At 41.6% G+C, this 19,878-nt stretch overlaps 1 protein-coding gene across 1 annotated transcript in view; it reads right to left on the reverse strand.

The window, feature by feature from the left end:
- Positions 1–10,857: 10,857 nt before the first annotated feature.
- The window catches only part of LOC144682166 (peroxisomal trans-2-enoyl-CoA reductase), a 41,429-nt gene continuing 32,408 nt past the window's right edge, over positions 10,858–19,878 (reverse strand). The window contains exons 4-6 of the mRNA XM_078544543.1: positions 19,123–19,219; positions 12,781–12,905; positions 10,858–11,381 (exon numbers count right to left, since the gene is read on the reverse strand). Of these exons, the coding sequence (XP_078400669.1) occupies positions 11,205–11,381; positions 12,781–12,905; positions 19,123–19,219 (399 nt within the window). The 3' untranslated portion in view covers positions 10,858–11,204. The remainder of the gene's footprint in view (positions 11,382–12,780; positions 12,906–19,122; positions 19,220–19,878) is intronic.

Raw genomic sequence — 19,878 nt, forward strand, 5'->3', positions numbered from 1 at the left:
CAACAATGCCTAAGGTATCGAGACGGTGAGTATGCTGACAGGACTTTCTCAGCGAGCTCGCATGATGGAAGGGCGTTGAGACATGGGCAGTACATGCATCTGAGACCAAGAATATCTGACCTACTGGGACCTCTGTGTTATCAAGGCCATCCATATGCTCATACTTCTCTGTCAGGATGTTTCCTCACCTCCTCATCAACCTCATCATCAGAGGAATGCCCGCTATCTTGCATCTCCTCCTCCAGGACATCCCATCTCTGAATGGCAAGGTTATGCATAGCTCAGCACACGATGACCATCAGTGAAACTCTGGATGGTGCTTACAGCAATGCTACTCCTGATCTATCCAGGCAACAGAACCTCATCTTCAACAGCCCAATTGTTTGCTCGATAATGGCCTTGGTGGTTCCATGGCTGTCATTATTGCTCTCCTTTGTGTCAGTTCTAGGGACCCTCACAGATGTCATTGGCCATCTCTTGTCACCCAGAAGCCAACCATCCAGGGCATCAGGTGTATTGAACATGACTGGCACCTGGGAGTTCTGGAGAATATATGAGTCATGGTTTCTGCCTGGGTATTTTGCGCATACTTGCATTATTCTTCGATTTTGGTCGCAGACCAACTGGACATTTAATGAGTGATAGGCCTTCCTGTTAATGAATGTACAGGGCTGGCCTGAGCCTTTATGGCAACATGACTGAAGTCTATTGCTCCCTGAACCCTGGGGAAACTGGCAATCACTGAAAAGCCTCTGACTCATTCAATTTGACAGTGGCGGTTCATTGAAGATGCAGTATACTGACCTGCCCTTTGGAACATTGCACCTGTAAAGACCTTAATGCAGTGGTGTGCAGCAGACTGTATAATGCCACTGAGGTCTCCACAGGCGCATGAAAGGATCCAATGGCAAAGAAATTTACTACAACAGTAGTGGGAGGTGGTGGCGCAGTAGTATTGGACTGGTATTCCAGAGACCCAGGGTAATGCTCTGAGGACCTGAGTTTGAATCCCATCGATGATGGCCATAAAACCATTGTCATAAAAACCTATCTGGCTCGCCCACTAATGCCCTTTAGGGAAGGAAATTTGCTATCTACATGTGACTCCAGGCCCACAGCAATGTAGTTGGCTCTTAAAATACTCTCTGAACAAGGGCAATTAGGGGTGGGCTCTCGTCAGCGATGTTCACATCCCATGAACAAATTTTTTAAAAGTCAACTTTATGGCCACTGACATTGGGTGACCACCCACAAAGTTGGAAGCTATCACCCCTGCCAACATCTCACAGAGAGAGGTCAACATGGCTCCAGAGAGCCTGAGTCTCCTCCCGCACTGTGTCTCTGACATTTGAAGGTAACTCATTCTTTGCCTATATGCTCGATTGGCAGCATAAGTCTTAGCTCTGTGCCTCTGGCATTGCAGCATCCTGGCCTCCATCAGCTACTTGTTCTGGCACTGGTCTGCCATCCTCAGGAACCACCAATGCATCCTGGCCTTCTTCTGGTCCTGCTCAATCCTCTCCTCTAACAGAGACCACTATCCCTGTGTTTTGACAGCCAAACAGGCTGAGGTACAGTTGAAGGTCTAACTGCAAAGGTGCAGTTAAAACTGCAGGCAAAATGGTGCCTGGAAACACAGCTTCCAATAGCAAATGCTAGCAGCACTTGCAGCAGCCTGAACTGCTGAGGTCAAACTAAGGACCAAGCTGGCGTCTTTAAACCCGCCCTTATAATCTTTCAGTGAAAAAAACAAGATTCTCACCTGGTGTGATTGACACTCCATAAGCATTTTATTGCTCCCAGCATGTATTATTCCAGTCAATTGCCAGATTAACAAGCTTAACGAAGCAATTAAATTGAATTTAAATGAGGTGAGCAGGCTGCCAATTTCTAGGCCCGCTCGTCTACTGAATGTGACTCAGCGTCATTGCCCATCATAACGTATTGGCGCAGGTGCAGGACAGGCCCATTTTTGCCGCATATTATTCAGCCCACAGATTCAACTAGTATAATGTATAACTAAGAAGCACATTGAAGAGGCTTCAGGATAGTGTTGTTGAGGTGAAAGAAATAATGAGTCACTGTAATGGGAGCGTATGTGGTATATTTCTGTATGAATTGATCTAACATCATCGAAAAGGCCTTAGCTATCCATAGTTATCCTGTATCTTGTGATATATTAATAATATTAAAAAGATCAAATATTCTGGTTAAATATTCCAAGTAAAAACATTAAATTGTATGGAGGATTGAATCAAATGTCCATTTTAATACCACTTAAAAACCTTACACATTCTAGTTGGACACTTCTGTAGCTAAATCTCATTTTTTATGTTACGTTGCTAAGCCAATAATTTTAACATCTGACTTACTGCAGGGCAATTGTTCCTACAGTTTAATCATTTCTAAATTTGTTGATTGTTTTAATAGAAAGAATTGCATTGATATAGCACCTTTCACAACTGGAAGGACGTTCCAAAGCACTTTACAGTTAATGGGATATTTTTTAATGTGTAGCGACTGTTGTGATATAGGAAATGCAGCAGCCAAAATGTGTGCAGTTAGGCCTCGCAAGGCAACAGTGAGATAAATACCCAGATAATATTTTTCTGTGAGGCCCAGGAAAGTCAACCTGCAGGTCTTTGAAAAGTGCAATGGGATCTTTTACATCGTCTCCTTCGTGATCCCACTCCTGCACTTGTGACTGCTCTATGTCTTTGCTGCTGCTGGTCAACCAGCCATCCCAAGCTGCTACCTCCATGCCAAAATGATGCAACCTGAAACAGGGTCCCAGAGGTGCTTGAGGTCATCTTTCAAGGCTATGCATGATCTCCTGCGCTGAACAGCCACTGAGGCAGCACTGCCTAGGAGCACTGGGACAGGCAAAGGCACATGGAAAACAGCACTAAGGGAATGTATGAGGAAGATTAGTTGACTTTTGTATGCTGTATGGCGGGATTTCTTTTAGAAATTTGGTTTGTAAAGTTTATTATTCAATTGTGGCCAAGCAGATGCTTTGATTGTCAATGACAGAGGGAAGGTAAGGTGTGAAAGTGTAATGATTTAGGGTTGTCATCACTGGTATCACACTCAGCTGAGTTCTTCATGGTCAGTCCAGGCAGAAAGCGGTGTCTAGATTACCTCCTCCTTTCCTCCTCCTCCTCCTCCTCCTCCTCCTCAATCACTGGCACCATGAGCAAGACTGCAAACCTTGCAAACTCTCATAATTGCTCTGCCTGCTTCTCTCTGGTGAAAGGAAGTTAAATGGAGTTATGTTTCTTTGAAAAAAGAGCCTCAGTGACTCCCTTATGCAACAGTGGAATCCAAACTGCAAAACATTGCTAATATCTCCAGCACTATCCTGGGATAGCCAGATAAATATTCATAGCTACAGTCATCTTCACAGTTATTGGCAAGTGGTCTTTGACCTGCTCGGAGGTTGCAGTTGTGGCTGCAGCAGGCGGCAGATTTCAGTGGTGAGCTCCTTACTGCAGGGCAGACAATTCAAACATTAGTCTTCACTGAAGTTCAGGGAGGGGAATTGCTCCCTGAGCACCCTGGGTGGGTATGGCCTTTGAATGAGAGCTTTTCTCACCCTCTTCCTCCTCCATCTCCTAGCTGCTTGCCCTGCTCTAGATAGTCTCTGCTCATTTGCCCAGTCATGCTTGATTCCAAGAGGAAGACCTATTAGGTGTGAGGCTGAAGCCTTGAAACCAAATAAAAATATTCAGTACCTGCCATTCCTTGGACACTTTAGAAACTTGAAACAACCACAGAAAGCACAAAAAATGTGGAGAATCATAGCAACAGCCAGAAGAAATCAACCAGCAAGTAACACAGAGTGTGTTGATTATTTCTTGAATTAGTGCTGTTGTGGGGTCCTTCTTGCTGCTTAATGTATGCTCAATTGTATGAGGTTAAGCAAGGGCAAGAACTGGTGTAATGAGCTCCAAAATTGCAGCATCGGTTTCGAATTAAGTGAGCGTTAAGTGCATGTGCATTAACCCTTTTACCAAGATGGCGCCAGCGTGCTTTGCATCAGGTGTGTGTGTGTATGTGTGTGTGAGTGTGTGTGTGTGTGTGTCACTAACAACATTTTGGAACCCTAAGGGCACTTGTGGCCTCCCAGAAAATGGGCACTTCTGATCTCAATGCCTCATCCATTGTGCTTTTAAACTAATTTTATCCATGAAAATTTTATCCATGTTTATACTGTTCTCAAAAGATAAGTAATCAGAATCAGATTATTGTGTAATTTTCTAATAGTCAGAACAGAGAAAATAGAATGTGTTGAGTTTAAGTAGAGTTGGATTTGCTTAGAGTTCACACATCGCTTTGTAAAATAAAAACAATGTGTACAACAGGCTCAGGGAACTCAAATCAAAATAACGCAAAAACATTGGGAAAGATTTTTAATCAGCTACTGGGCATAAACCTGGTATCCATCACCCATTGTAAAACATACCCCATTGCCCATTTACATTAAAATCAATGGGAATGAAATTTACCGGTTTCAGTATTGGATAACTGATCCACAAAACCCATGTGGCTGGATGAACATCTACTCAGATTCAGAAGCAAAACAAAATGCCCCAATGAGACAGCAATTGTACAACCATGTGTACAAAGCAATTCTACATTGATTTTAAAAAATACTGGTGGCTAAGTTAGGTAAAGCCCGCAAAAGGCACGGGGATTGTAATGCGTGATTAATACATGCTGGTTGCTTCTAGAGCAGGCAGCATACAAACTTCATGCTGTCTAGTGTCATGTCCATAAGACATGAAAGAGATCATAAACTGTGTAAATCAAACCTTACTTTCTGTTATTTAAAAATGGACTTTGCTGGACCAAAAATATGGTTGCTACAGGTCACATGATTTGAAAATTGGCTACAGTTCTGGAAGCTTCCAACAGTAATTACAGGACAAAGCTCAACCCTCAACCTTGTGAAATCTCACACCTATCACTGAGTGGGCCCATTGCAATCAATGATACAAGGGAACAGCAGATGGTCTGTCTCCCCAATCTGGACTTATAACAAAGAGAGAGCCATCAAAAAACTTGTTAAATCTGCAGAGGTGTTAATAGCCACCATCTATCTCCTAAGGTGAACAATGGATTTTGACCAGAGACATGGAAACTGACTGTTAACCTAAAACTGGCTCATCAATGGGCAACACCACATGACCTAAGCTCCACTGGCCTTTGGAAAGTTTTAATGTTACATTTCTGGACTCTCAGGGCAGTTTACTGTTAACATCCAGCCTGTTAACACCTAAGCTGGGCTCCAAAACCTGCAAGTCTAAACCTCCTCACTGCCTGGTTCTCTGGAAGATTCCTGCCATCATCTGTAGAGTGGACTCTGTATATCAACCTCATCTTGCTGCATCATCACCAACTTTGAAGGAATTCAGCAACTCCGGCTTTCAGCTAGCTGAATCCGCCTGAACTATAACTCAGTGTGAAGGAACCCTTACTGGAGTCTGACATTCTGATCTCCGACATTCATGTGAATTAATATCCATACCTTTGGGGATTTTTTGTATTCAGTTTTTCCTATTGTAAAGCTCTTTCTTTCCTATCTCCTTCTTGTGTGCTTATGGCTGTGTATGTAATGGTGATGGCCACCTCAGGTTTGAATGTGTGAATAAACAATACTTCTGATTTAGCCCTAAAGAGAGTTTGCTGCAAGGTGCTTTAAAATTGACTTCACAAACAAGGTTTGGGGAAACACACCACAGCCCAGTTCAAAAATTAGAACAGCTCTGCTTATGGACAGATGGTAAAAAAAAATAGAGGAGTTCAGTTTGCCTCTCTCCCCTATCCATAACACTAGTCATTTAAATGATTGTAGTATACAGTGAACACCAAGCGCACTGCTGAGTGGCTGCATGCCTGAGTACAGATCGCAAAATCATGACAGCGTATCATATGTTCATGCTTGCCTATGGTATTTAAAGTCAACCTGTACCTCTTAAAGGGAAGATGCATCTTAACCGGAGCAAGTGTTGAAAGTCATTCGTGGATTGACTTTGACCTGGGAAAGGCACAAGAATGGCATAACATGGAAGAGGGTGGGCAACAAGATTCTCCGGTGGGGACCTTGGTGCAGAAAACGGGCACAAGGAAGGCCCTCTGTTCAAAGGCCATCAGTAGGCTCTCCAAACTGCATGGCAGCATGTCCTCACCCCACTGGAGGTGATGATGCTCACCATCATTGGAGACGATTGACTGAGGCCATGGCGAGTGGGGCAGCAGAAACCATCATGGATGCCGGGATACTCAAGCCTAATCTTCCTCTCACATTCAACTTCCCCTCATCCCGCAACCTCATCTGATTTGCAAGGTTCACGTGGTTTAAGAAGTCACCTCTTAGTTTCCCCCCCTGCCCTCACCACAACTGTACACTTCTACCTCGTTCCTTTCAGATACCCAAGCACTGTAACAGGAGCAGGCAATGGTAAAGGAGCAAGTGGCTGAGGAAGAAGAGATTAATAATGAAGAAACATTGTAATTTGCAGATACCAGCTGAGATAATGACATTGCATGTACCTTAGAGGGAAGCTGAGGGGTGGGCTAAGCACCCTAATGGTCTGCTCGATGATATATTGTGTGGCAGAATAGTTCTGTGCATGGATTGTGCATTGGAGACACAAGCCTGGTGGTCAGCAGATAGCCCTTGTTCCCCAGTAGCCACTCTCTGGTTTGTCTGGTTTGGCTCAAATACTGATGGTAGAGCGGGTTGCTGCAGAATGACAGCATCATGATCAAGGAGTAGTGTAAGTTTGCTGATGATACAAAGCTAGGTGGAAAGATAAGCTGTGGGAAGGACACAGAGGGGCTGCAAAGAGATACAGACAGATTAAGTGAGTGGGCAACAAGATGGATTATAATGTAGTGAACATTAAATTATTCACTTTAGTCAAAAGAATAGAAAAGCTGAATATTTTTTAAAAGGTGAGAAACTTGTAAGTGTTGATGTACGAAGAGACTTGGATGAGCTCATACAAGGAACACAAAAAGTTAACATACAGGTACAGCAAGCAATTAGGAAGACAAATGACATGTTGGTCTTTATTGCATGGGGATTGGAGTACAGGAATAAAAAAAGTATTGCTAATTTTACAGGCTTTTGGTGAAACCTCATCTGGAATACTGTGTGCAGTTTTGGTCTCCACAATTAAGACAAGATATAGCTGCATTGGAGGCAGTACAGTGAAGGTTCACTAGGTTGGTCCCTGGGATGAGGGGGTTATCCTATGATTAGAGACTGAGAAAATTGGGTCTTTTTTCCCTGGAGTTTAGAAGAATGACAGGTGATCTCATTGAAACATACAAGATTCTGCAGGGGCTTGACAGGGTAGACGCTGAGAAATTGTTTCTGCTGTTTGGGGAATGTAGGACACAGAGGCACAGTCTCAGGATAAGGGACCGATCATTTAGAACTGAGAAGAGGGGAAATTACTTCACTCAAAGGGTTGTGAATCTTTGGAGTTGCCTATCCCAGAGGGTTGTGGATGCTCCATCACTGAACACATTTAAGGCTGGGATAGATAGATTTTTGGTCTCTCGGGGAATTAAGGGATATGGGGAATGGGCAGGGAAATGGAGTTGAAGCCCAAGATCAGCCATGATCATATTGAATGACAGAGGTGGCTCGACAAGCCATAGGGTCTACTCCTGCTCCTATTTCTGATGTTCTTGTATCATGACTGCCGCAAGGATATTGGCCTTGACCTGCATGGTGTGCTGAGTATGGTCACACACTAGATGAACATTGAGGATGTGGTATCTCTTTCAGTTGCAATACATCTCGGAATTTGCATGCCTGCAAAGTGATGTGTGTGCTATAAATGGCACCCTACACCACGAGAAAGCCGCTATCCCAGTGAAGCCTACTGCCCACTTTGCCAGGTTCTCTCTGGCAAGAGAAAATGAACTGCATTCAGCTATCTTTGTGTACAGAGCCTCTGTGACTTCCCTTATACAAGAGTATGACAAACTGTGAGCCGATGGAAATATTGCCTGCTTCAGCTTGGAAGGAGTCCAACAAAAAATCTCATGGGCACCATCACCTTTATAGTCACTGGCAGTGTTGTCCTCACCCTTTTGTGAGGCTGCAGTTCTGCCTGTAACATATAGAAGATTTCCGTGAGCACCTCCTTAGTGAAGCGGGTACATCACAAGCACTGTTCCTCACTGGAAATCTATCAACTCTATGTAGTTCTGGGCACAGTCCCAGTGCCCGCACTAATGATCTAGCCGAAATGACATCCAGCATGCCCATGGACCCGAAAGCATGCAAGTGTTGCATGGACTCCAAAATGGCACATGTAGCACCGAAGACATAGGCATTACGAAGCCAAATTTTGCAGTGAAGTTGTGCACAAAACATGTGGACTATTTCACTATATTATGCCAGCACTCATGAGTTACTACATGATGTGTTATGGTGCTAGACAATAATATAATTTTTTGGACATAATATGATAACAGAAAGTCATTTTGTATTGTACGTATGTTCTCACTATTGTAAACTAGTGACAGTAACTTCTCAGAACCAAAGGCGGCAGTGAATAAAAGTTGAATAAAAGCAGAACATAAATGGGGAGTGACAAAAACCAGAGCAAAGGGGTGGGATTTAAGAAAGGTCATAAAGGAGAAGAGGTGAGTGTGTGTTTGTGAGGTGCGGCCGGGGGTAGTAAGAATGAAATTCCAAAGCAAAGGACCTAGATAGCTAAAAACATAGCCACCAATGGTAGGGTAAAAGTAGTGTGGATTGCACAAGAGGCTAGAGGCAGAGGAACAGAGAGTATGGGAAGGGGAAGAGTTGTAGGGATGGAGAACAGAGATACAGCTGGTCAACAGCATGAAGAAGCTAAACAGAAGGATGCAAATTTTAAATATGAGGCCTTGAGAGACACCAGCTTGATTTAGGTTAGGGTTCCAACACAGTTTTTGTAAGCAAGATACCGATGATGAAATATGTAATCATCTAAACAGACTGCTGACTGAGATGTATTTTTGACCTGAGGTTGAATCACAGTTATTTGGTGTAACGTGTAAGGCATTAGCAAAAAAGACGAATTTCACGGTAATGGGAAATTAGATATGTATCAAAGTTATCACATTTACTCTGGGAGAGGACTCATTATTTATTGTAATCCAATAATTAGCATCAATCTAATCTTACTAACTTTTAAAACAAACACATTTATCTTTATAAATTATATTTATTAAAACATGCAACAGAATTGACAAATAGCAATTTACATCAAATAATGATGAACATTAGCTACATTTTACAGAGGAAACATTATTTTAAAAAGTTACCAGACAACAGTTAGACTAATTATTCATCTGCTGCAATGAATATGTAATGTTGGTTAAACACAACTCACATTAAGAATGGCAAATGGCCAAAGTCCTATAGGTTAACTAAAGTAGCGAGCAACTTACTTTGCTACTAAGACTACAACATGCTGAAAAGGAAGATGTGTCTTTCAAAGATGAACCTTGTTAAATTAATCCAAACTACATCTTTGCGACAATGAAATTAGATGTCTCTTTCTTACTCCTGACCCAAAGTAACTATTAACTGATTTGTTGACATGCATGTTCATTATTATTTTTAAGTTTTGGGTTGTTACTGCATTTGAAAGAGTGTTGATCAGATCTAACATTTTCAGATAAGATATAGCCTTAGAAACGGCCGACATTTATATGTACTGACATCAATATTAGATTCCTTGATTTTGCTGTTTCTTAAAATTTTCAGGAACTAAGGCTTACAAAATAATGCTAGATATTGGACTATCCACAAAGATTCTTTTAGTTTGTTGTAAACTTAGTTTGGCTAAAAGAAGTTATTTGAACCATATTTTAAACTCCATTTATGCAACATCTACATGATTGGTCAAACTTTTTGAAGTCATGCGAAGGACACATCTTTTGCCGAGTCCCATTTTTTAATCTTTTAATGGCAGGAATGAAACCATTTTTGTTTAGATCATTCAATGGTTCATAATTTTTTTATTTTCCTGAGTATCGTGAAAAGGGCAATTAATTCAAAAGCAGTTCAGATGATCCCCAAGCATTCTGGCCAGGCTATTAATTAATATTCAAGGGCAATATTAGTTATGCAAGCTGCCCATAGACCTCTAACTTTAGGCAATGTTTTCTGGTAAGTGCAATACACATTTAAGTACTAAATAAGATCCAAGGTTGGAGGATGCACATCTGAATCAATGGCATCACAATATCTCTTTTCAACTTATCACATGGGCCAATTGGCATATTGTCGCAAACTGCTACTTTGGTAATTGGCAGCTATCATTTACACATTGAACAAAACTGACTTGTCCAAACCTCTTTCTGGTTAGCATTAAAAATGCTGGACAAATGAAACACAGTTTTACTGTAGATTGGGTGTTTGCCGACAGCAAGTGCATACGACGCAACACGAGGAACACTGTATTCCTGATACTCCAGTGAAAGTTAATTCATTCAAGTGTGGCTCAGAACGATTCAAGCCTGGACCGCTTTGGAAAGGCAGGATTTGAAACATAGATCCAAATTGTGAATACTCCATCTGCTCATTTACAAGAGGGAAAAATAATCTTCATCATTCATTCATTCGACTACCGATTCTTGAGGCCAAAAATACATGTTAATCTTGACTGCCTGCTATATTTGAATACAAAACAAAAGAGGTTGTTCAGCCATTGCAGAATTCAGACTCAGCTTTACCTCCTTCAGTGAACTTATTTGATGTGTAAATAAAATTGCTGAAACTTTGGTAGGTATTGGTAGTAACAATAACAGTGAAAAGCTAAACAAATTGTGAAATGTAACTTTAGCCTTCTACCCTATACCAGTTTGGGACCTGAATACTCAGATGGCAAATGTGGAGCTATAGTCCAACAAGCTATTTAGTCAAACTCAACAGATGGTTTTGTGCTCTATGTTAAGTTTTTATTGGCTTTCTAAATGTCTTATAGTGACAAGAAACAAATCATCTATATAAACATGAACCTTAACTTGCTTTAGCTCTCAGTGCTAAGATCAGGCACACACACTGATAGACACATCACTGGTTCTATAGTAAAGTGCACACTACTATAGTGTTATAGGACTTTAAAATAAACCATACATGCAAATGGATTGGTGATTTGACATGCCAACTTGGAGTATCTTCACTTTCAGACTTTCCCTTCCACAATCAGGGTTTTGAGGTCAGCTGGGGTATTCACACAGAACACATGATGTGAAACAGAATTCTTCTCCAAAACAGTGGCTATTGCTTCACCCACATCCAAATGATTCACAAAACCAGGAGCAATCCGGTCTGGGGTTGCAACACCCATGTTAAGTTTCACCTGTTAGATAGAACAGTAAACAAAGGCATTAACACACTGAGATCACATATTACCAGAATTTCTGTATTTCTAAAAAATGACATCACAGTCCCTATTTTGTGATCAGCAACAAAGCAACAACATTCGCAGCTGACCTGAAAGAAAGCTGCCCACAGAAATATAGCAATCTTTGGGACATGGATTTCCCCTTTCCTGACACCAGTTTGAATCTGGTGTCAAGTCAAGGGGATCTCCAGGCAATCCCGTAATGGTGATATCTTCAATCAGGGCAAGCATTCAGTCACACTGAAGTATTCTCACAGACAGTAAACCTGGAAATAAAATGCACTGATTCTTTTCACTTTCAATTAAAATCTTATGGAGAGCAGAATAAATGATTGGAACATATGATGGGATTAACGTAGAAGCTGAAATATTATATGAAAACTTTAAAAAAGATTAAAATAGGATTTTTTTTTACCTTAATGGAGAAATTTGACATCCTACAAATATAGAGTTAGTTTTTCAGGTACAGTGAGGTTATTCATCAGTAATTCTGAACTTATTGTTTCACTAAAAACCCAGTTACACCTCATTCAACAAGGCGTGACCTTTTCAAGGATTTTTTTCGAGAGAAGCCAATAGTGCAAAAGGGCAAGTTCTTGTCAGTTCAGTGATTTCTACTTGATTGCAATCTGTGAGGATTTCGACAGCGCATGCTATGGAAAAGCGCAGATTCACTGATGTCAATTTCTGGATTTCTCCATTTAACTGCAGGTGTATTGAATCCAGAAGAAACTGTCAGTTTTGAAGAAGTACTGATGGTGAACACTGATAGTTATTACCAGCTCAAAATCCAGACATAAAATTTCTAAATGTTTACAGGACAAATTGATTTATAGGGACTTTTAAAAATGCCTTTCTTTAAAAGCAGATCCACAACCCTGACATTTAAATATTCACATGGAAGTTGGGAAAAGGTTCTCTAGCTTTAACCCAACTAGTTAGATGGAGTACTCTATGCAGACTCAGTTTCACCTCTTCCAGTGAAAGCCAGTTTGTGTGAAAACACAACTCCAGGTGTTAGAACCCTAACATTAACAATGAACAGCTTAAAAATCAATCAGAGGTAATTGAAAAGTGTGAAAACTACTTTACTGTTATTTCGGACTCAAGAGAAGAGACAAAGCTCAAATTCGAAACTACAAAATGTAAGAAACACAGATGCCTATCTCATTCACAATCCACGTTAAAGAAAATCTAAAGAAACTTTTTCAAAATACTGAACTTTAAGCCTGTACAGAAAGCAGTTACAATCCAATGTAACTTTCACTTTATCTCGTTGGAATGTAACACTTAGAAAGTAATTTCCTCCATTTCCCTCACTTAGCATATGGCAAGTTCTTATTAAAATCTTTACCTCATTCAGTTTGCATGGGACATCAGGGTACTCCTCTCTGACAACCTGACAGAATGCCAGAGCTCCTGCAGCTCCCACAGTCAAGAAACCAGTCCCGGGCATCAGCAGACGCTCCCCTGCACCACCTACAAAGGAGAGGAAAAGTATTAGGAGTAAAATGAACCATTTGACATTGCATCTTGAATTTTTGGTGTGGGTTCATTAGGGCTTTTCATCTACAAAACTGGAACCTTGAGGTATATCACCCATTAATCTAGCTATCGGATATAGAAATGCATTCCACTCATGGGTGGACAGATCAAGTGCCAATCAATAGTAGGATCAAGACCTAATGACAGCCAAAATATGATGCTATTATTTTAGGTGCAACACTATTAAAGTTCCTCTACCTTAGCCAAGTCCAATGCTATCTACAGCCAACATGGATGCATGGGCACGCCCAGCAGAGGCCACTAGGCAGTGACAAGGATGGAACATGAACTACAGCAGATTTCTCTATTCTGTAGCCCAGCAGCAGAGGGTGTAACTGTTGCACAACATTAAGCTAATTCAGTATAGGCAAGGGATCAAACCTGGAGCCTTGGGAGATCATAGAGTTCACTTGCACAGCACATGGTGCATCTAGTCTGAACAATCAGCTGAAAACCTATTAATGAAAATCATGGCTGATATATTCCAAAAAGATCTGCAAAATTTCAAAGAAATTTTGCTCAATCCTCTTAGATTCATATAAGACTCTTTTGGGAAATATCTCAGGAATAGAATGAGATAGAAAACAAACTGAGATTTCCTTAAATGTAAAAGCAAAAAACTGCGGATGCTGGAAATCCAAAACAAAAATAAAAATACCTGGAAAAACTCAGCAGGTCTGGCAGCATCTGCGGAGGGGAACACAGTTAACGTTTCGAGTCCACATGGACTCGAAACGTTAACTGTGTTCCTCTCCGCAGATGCTGCCAGACCTGCTGAGTTTTTCCAGGTATTTTTATTTTTCCTTAAATGTAGTTTGTCTTCCAAGCTCATGTTTCTAGTGTGAAGATTTGCTGTTTCCAAGAGATTGATGATATCAAGTGGAAGAGTGAAAATCAAAGCATTCTATAGAGATCTTAAACTGTGGGCTAAGATCATAATTTCAATTTTAAACATAAGCTTAGCGAACCTGTCACATACAGCCTCAAGCAGCAGAAGTTGAACAAACCACAAATTATACAAGGCATAGATTGCACTGTAAATCTTGACAAAATATCTTTCTGATTTTTGTCATGATCAGAGCATAGACTGAGGTCAGTAATGAATCATGTATTAAATTTAAAAAATCATTTAAAATGTTGCCTTTCCTCAATTCTATAACTGGAATTTAGGTTTTAGAAAAAAAGGATATTTAAAGTGTAGGCAAAAATGTCAGATCTTGGTCATTTGTGTCTGAATAATCTTTTCCTCTATCATAAATGTTTTAGATGATTTCCTGAGATATGTGTGACTGCCAACCAAGATTACATCTGTGGCCACAATCCAGGGATATTAATGTCACGGACATCACGCAATGTAGGAAATGCAAAAAAAAAAGCTATACGTTGCATGAACTGAAAATTGGGGGAAAAGATAATGAAAAGATTGGTTACCACAATAAATGAAATGAAAAATAGCTCATTATACAATCGTCCAAAAAATTCAAAAATATGAAAAAAATATCAGATCAAATACTGTATATACAAAAGACTGGAAATTGAAGTTATTCTTTGAGGGCTAGGAGTGGGGTGGTTGTCATTCATTCTTTGCATGGATGACATTCACTGTCAGGTTTTTATTAGTGACTGGTGCTAGCAAATGAATTTCACCAAAGATAGTGGAGTCCATAGTGGCACTATACCAATGGTTTCCTATCACCAATTGCTGTCCTTTATTTCTCCATTCCACTCCTCATCCTTCCCTCCAACTCCCAAAATAAGTTCAAACTCCCACTGCTGATTTAAAATTGAAGATGGCCTAGCAGTATAAATACTGAGAAAGGAGATTTAAAATCAGGACTGATAAGAGGGTTACCATTTAAATAGCACAGCGCCAGAAGAATGGGTCAACAAGTTAATGGAGGCACTTACTGAGACTAGAAAGAGAAACACTTTGTGGATAGCCAACATGAAGGTGAAAATTTTGAACGTTAGGAACCTAGCGAACTTTATCCTCTGAGAGTCTTGGATCGTTGGGGAAATTTCTTTTCAGTGGAATCTTTGGTGAGGTGACATCATCTTATATGTGCTTTCCCTTATAGGTCAGTCACTTTATACAAAAGTTGCCTTATATGCAAGCACATCTGGTAACCCGTTTTGGACATACTGTAATACAATTATTCATAGAATTTACAGCACAGAAACAAACCGTTCAGCCTAAATGGTCCATGCTATTGTTTATGCTCCATGGGGAAAATTTTCCCCCCGTTGAGGGGGAAGTGCAGGAGCAGGCATGGGTAGGCACGCCTCCGATCGGACACTGCCATTTTATGTGGGAAGACCAGTTAAGCCCCCCTGCAGCGTGACGTCCGCCAGGAAGCACTATGCGCTCCCTGTGCGGGCTTGGAGGGGTGGTTCTCTCAGCCGGGAGTGCGGTCTTTCGCGCATGTGCACGAAAGAGCGCACTGACCTCCCTGAGGCTAAGTGCTGCCTCAGGGAGATCGGCTCCAAATTTAAAAATGGTAAGCAAATGATAACAACATTTCCCTGTCATGTCCTCTCATGTGAAACTGTCACATGAGTTGGGACATGTCCATCACTTTTGCTGAAACCTTTATTAAATATTTAAAAGCCCTCATGAAACCTCATTCTGCTCGTGGACGAGGTTTCATGCTTTTTCTTAAGCCCGCCAGGGCTCCCGGCCTGCCCGCCAACCCTAAGGTTGGACCAGCAGCCCTGTCAATTACCTAAATTGGTTTACTAATGGTCTCAGTAGGCCGTTGACAGACCGGCGGGCGCACAGCTGACTCAGCTGCGCCTCTGCCGACCTGAAAATGGAAATGACGCGGGGTGACGTCAGGAGTTCCGCCCGACATCATCCCGCGTCATTTTACACGTCGGGGAGCAGGCCCTACCCCCGCTTGCCGACCGGAAGATCCTCCCCCATATGTAATTTCCTCTTCCCATCCTGCCCCTATATTCCCCTATTCTCTTCTCCCTCATGTATGTATTAATTCTCATCTTAATTGAATCAAACCTATTTGTTTCTACCATTCCATGTGGCAGCGAGTTTCGCATTCTCATTCTCACCACTCTTTGCATAAAGAATTTGTCCTAAATTTTCTATTTTATTTCAGTCACCATCTTATATTTAAGCCCCTTTTCTTCCTCGACTTCATGTGTAAACAAGTGGAGAAACCCAAATCCACTTTTTCAAATCCCTTCTTAGTATTAAAGACTTCATCAGGTCCTCTCTTTTCCAGGGTCGCCTGGACTGACTATCCAGTTTATAATCCTCTTTGTGCGAAAATACTTCATCTAACCACTAAAATGGGAGGCTGAGATCAACAATACGCCATAGCTTTGAGATTTCACAGGGGTTCTCATGATCTCCTGCTGTAACCCTGCTGTGGGGTGGTGAGAACTGGTTGAACATTCTAGGAAATGGTGCAAATTCATTAGCACCATTCCCTGGGATTTCCGCCAGTCTCCCATCAGAGATAAGTTGGGAGACCATGAGAATTCCTGTGGAACTTCAGGAGCCATGCCTGGAGCTGCAAGCACAATACAGCCCATCACCATGTGGCACAATGTGCTGGAAAAGCACTGTACGCTGCCATCTCAACAGCCCTGTCTTAAGCTCCACAGATTAATTCTACTGTAATGAGTGGCAATTTGATTTCTTATTCAATGAAATTTAGCAACCCCAGATTAAACCTAACCATGGCTGTTGAAAGTGCGATTGGTGTCTCCTTGAATACAATGAGAAGGGCAAATGTAAACACTTGCCAGTTATTGCGCAGCTAACAACGTATTCCGATTTTAGCAACAGTTATTTACGTAAAGCAGATATTCAAGTACTTGTGTGTGAAAAGTCTTCTTAAAGATTGGGAAAAAAGTCAGTATTATTTTAGGTTATATTGCACTGTGCACTGTCAACCCCGTGTAACTCAGTGCTCCCTGGCCTAAGCTTCAAGTCATGATACTACTAGATGATTTCACTTTGATGCAGTCACTATATGGTTCTGCTGTTCAATGCTTTACAAAATTCAGCAGGTAGTATAATTATAAAAAATGAAGGTTTGGCCAGCCAACTGGATAATGTGCCACACCCAAAAAGGGGTCAACGATATGTCTTACATTAATTATGGGAACATATCTTGTTGGTTTGTAGAAGTTAAGAAATTTCTATAGCAGGATATCTTTATTGAGGTCACCTGCATTACATTAGAAAATTTAGTTCCATTTGAACGTTGGTTAAGTTGGAGAATTTTATTTAAGAGTACTCATTCAATGAATCAATGGGCTAGATTTATCCAGTGGTCACTGGGACCCCAGTGTTGAGCCCATATGGAGTCCTGAGCCCATCCATGTTGGCAACATGCCCACCACCGCAACCTGCCCAGGGGCAGCTTCCTAACTGCCCACCTCCGTGCTAACAGTCCTCCCAATGCTGCGGGACCAATTACAGGACCCACAGTGTTGTCAGGCTGGCAGCCCCTGTGGGGCACAGCAAAGGTAACCTCAAAATGGAGATGCCCTCACCTACCTGCGTAAGAGTGATACGTTCAAGAGGCTCGAAGCTGATAGGGGCATTGGGGTGGAGGGAAAACCCCTCCACAAGACGAATGACAGGCGGGGCTCTGGCCTTTCATTTCTCACGGCCCCGTCTTTGGGCATGGTGCCCTCTGCTCTGCCGCCAGAAGGCAAATTCAAATGAGCTGGTGGCCTCCACACACACGGCGGGGTCCACTCTGACATTGGTAAAATAACAGCGCTGCCACAAACTGGCCCCCTAAGTGAGAGATTAATTGCACCAACTGGCTGCCCACTATTGTGGAGGGGGCAGCCAGTCCTGTTCCCAGCTCGCCCCTGGAGAGTCCTGCGGAGGCGAGAATGTGTTGCCAACATGCCCCTCCCCCACACTCCTTTTCCTGGCCACTTCCACCTTCCTGTCTTTACGGGGCCAGGGAAATTCAGCCCAATGGATCTGCTCTCCTACTATTCCCAATTCTGTCACAACAACTGGTATAACTTGGGATGAAAATTGCACCTCGGTGCAAAATGTAACTTTCCCCATTCTTTAAGGCACAGAAGAAAATTGATGTACTATGTTTGTCGTGTTACAGAAACAGCTAGCTCCAACCTGTGAGGAATATGTTCAGAGGCTGCTACAACAAAAAGCAAAGTACGACAGTTGCTAGAAATCTGAAATAAAACAGAAATGTAGATCTGGCAGCATCTGAGAGAGAGAGAGAGACATTTCAGATCTGTGATTTTTCTGATGAAAGGTCGTAGACTTGTCTCTCCACAGCTGCTACCAGACCTGCTGAATATTTACATTTCCTGTTTTTATTCCAGGAGTTGTTATTTTGGTAAGTCAAATTGCCACACTGTCACTCAGGAGAACAGTCCTGTATAGTTGTAAGATAGTTAATTTATAAGTTGGTCAATTGGGTTGCTTTCTAATGACTGATTTCTTACTTTTGTTCTTGAACTGGGAAACTTAGAGGGCTTGGTGCTCAAAGCATCAAACTAACCACAGTGCTAATAGGCTTATACCCTTTCCTTAGGCATGCTTCTAATACCCTGCCACTGGTCCTGAATGGGGTGAAAGTGAAAGTATAGGCATAAAAACAGGTGCTTAATTTTGCATTTTCACCCCTTAATTAAGAGGCACATAAACTAGCTCATAAAGTCTAAATTTCCCCCAAAAAATCTATGTATCAGACCTCCTTCTTTGGACATTTTTAAGGTACAACATAGAAATGTGTAAAGTAACTTACAACTCCAAATTTGAATCCACCAGATTATCATATGCTGCTTGACGCTGATTAGGTGTCCAAAATGTAAAGTGTTCCATTTATCAGCATTATCCCCTCTCATCTTGATGGGCACAACATTCTTTAATTCTCTAAAAACGATAACCAACTATTCATGCAAACACACATTTTAAACACAATGGAACAGTGGCTCTGCGGTCCAGAGGAAACTATGGAGGACATGGTTGTTCTATCAGTTAGAAACTATCCTATTTTGTAACCGGGATGTAAATTTAGAAGTTCAGCACATCAAATGAAAACTTAAGACTTTAAGTAGAAATTCCGAAGAATTCAAAATAATATTGATTCCTTTAAAAGTTGCCATGCTGCGGAGACAAGAGTAATCTACTCACCAGTTATAAATGTATATGATCCATTGTGGTCATTTTTAACCAAAGGGAAGAACGCCTTCCAGGATGTGAATGTGCTTAGCACCAGAGTGTTCAGAACCTGCAGTATATAATATACATATATTTAGCACCATGGTAAATTATTAGCCCTGCAGGTTGCTGCACAGTTTTCATTGTTCTGAAGCTTTTCCGTTATCACGTGCAAGATCTATTCCTTCTTATGTTTGACAATGCAGCTGTCTATCATGAAAGTTACATTGGAGTCACTGGAGGTTCCCGTCTTTGACTCCCACACTCAAATCATCCATGGGGAAACAGTTCATGAAGCAGTGGCCCTATTAGGATCTGATGGTTTGATTTCTCTAAGCTTTGTCGCCTTGCAAGTCACTACATACCCTTTGGGAACATCACGCTCTGATGGGAGATCTAACAAAAGAATCTGCCTTGGTTGTGAGGGGATTATTTAATGATTATCGCATTACTATTCCAAATTATTAAATGAATTAATGGGGGAATATTTTAACTTTCACATCATGTGGAAACTGAGCAAGGGACCTGGGAGGGGGGGAGGTGGGGGGGGGCGGGGGTGAAGGGTGTTGAGGGCAGTTAAAATGGATTAGGGACTGCAATTCTAAATTCCAAGGAGCGTGGACACGTGCCCTCAGTCAGTGGGGTTCTCTGCAAATATACAGATCATGCTCTATGTTATCATGGCCTGATCTGCTTTATCAGCCCAGAACTTAACCCTTCAATTCTCCC

The sequence above is a fragment of the Cetorhinus maximus genome, chromosome 6 (genome assembly GCF_964194155.1).
Source record: "Cetorhinus maximus chromosome 6, sCetMax3.hap1.1, whole genome shotgun sequence".
NCBI classification, from domain to species: Eukaryota; Metazoa; Chordata; class Chondrichthyes; order Lamniformes; family Cetorhinidae; genus Cetorhinus; species Cetorhinus maximus.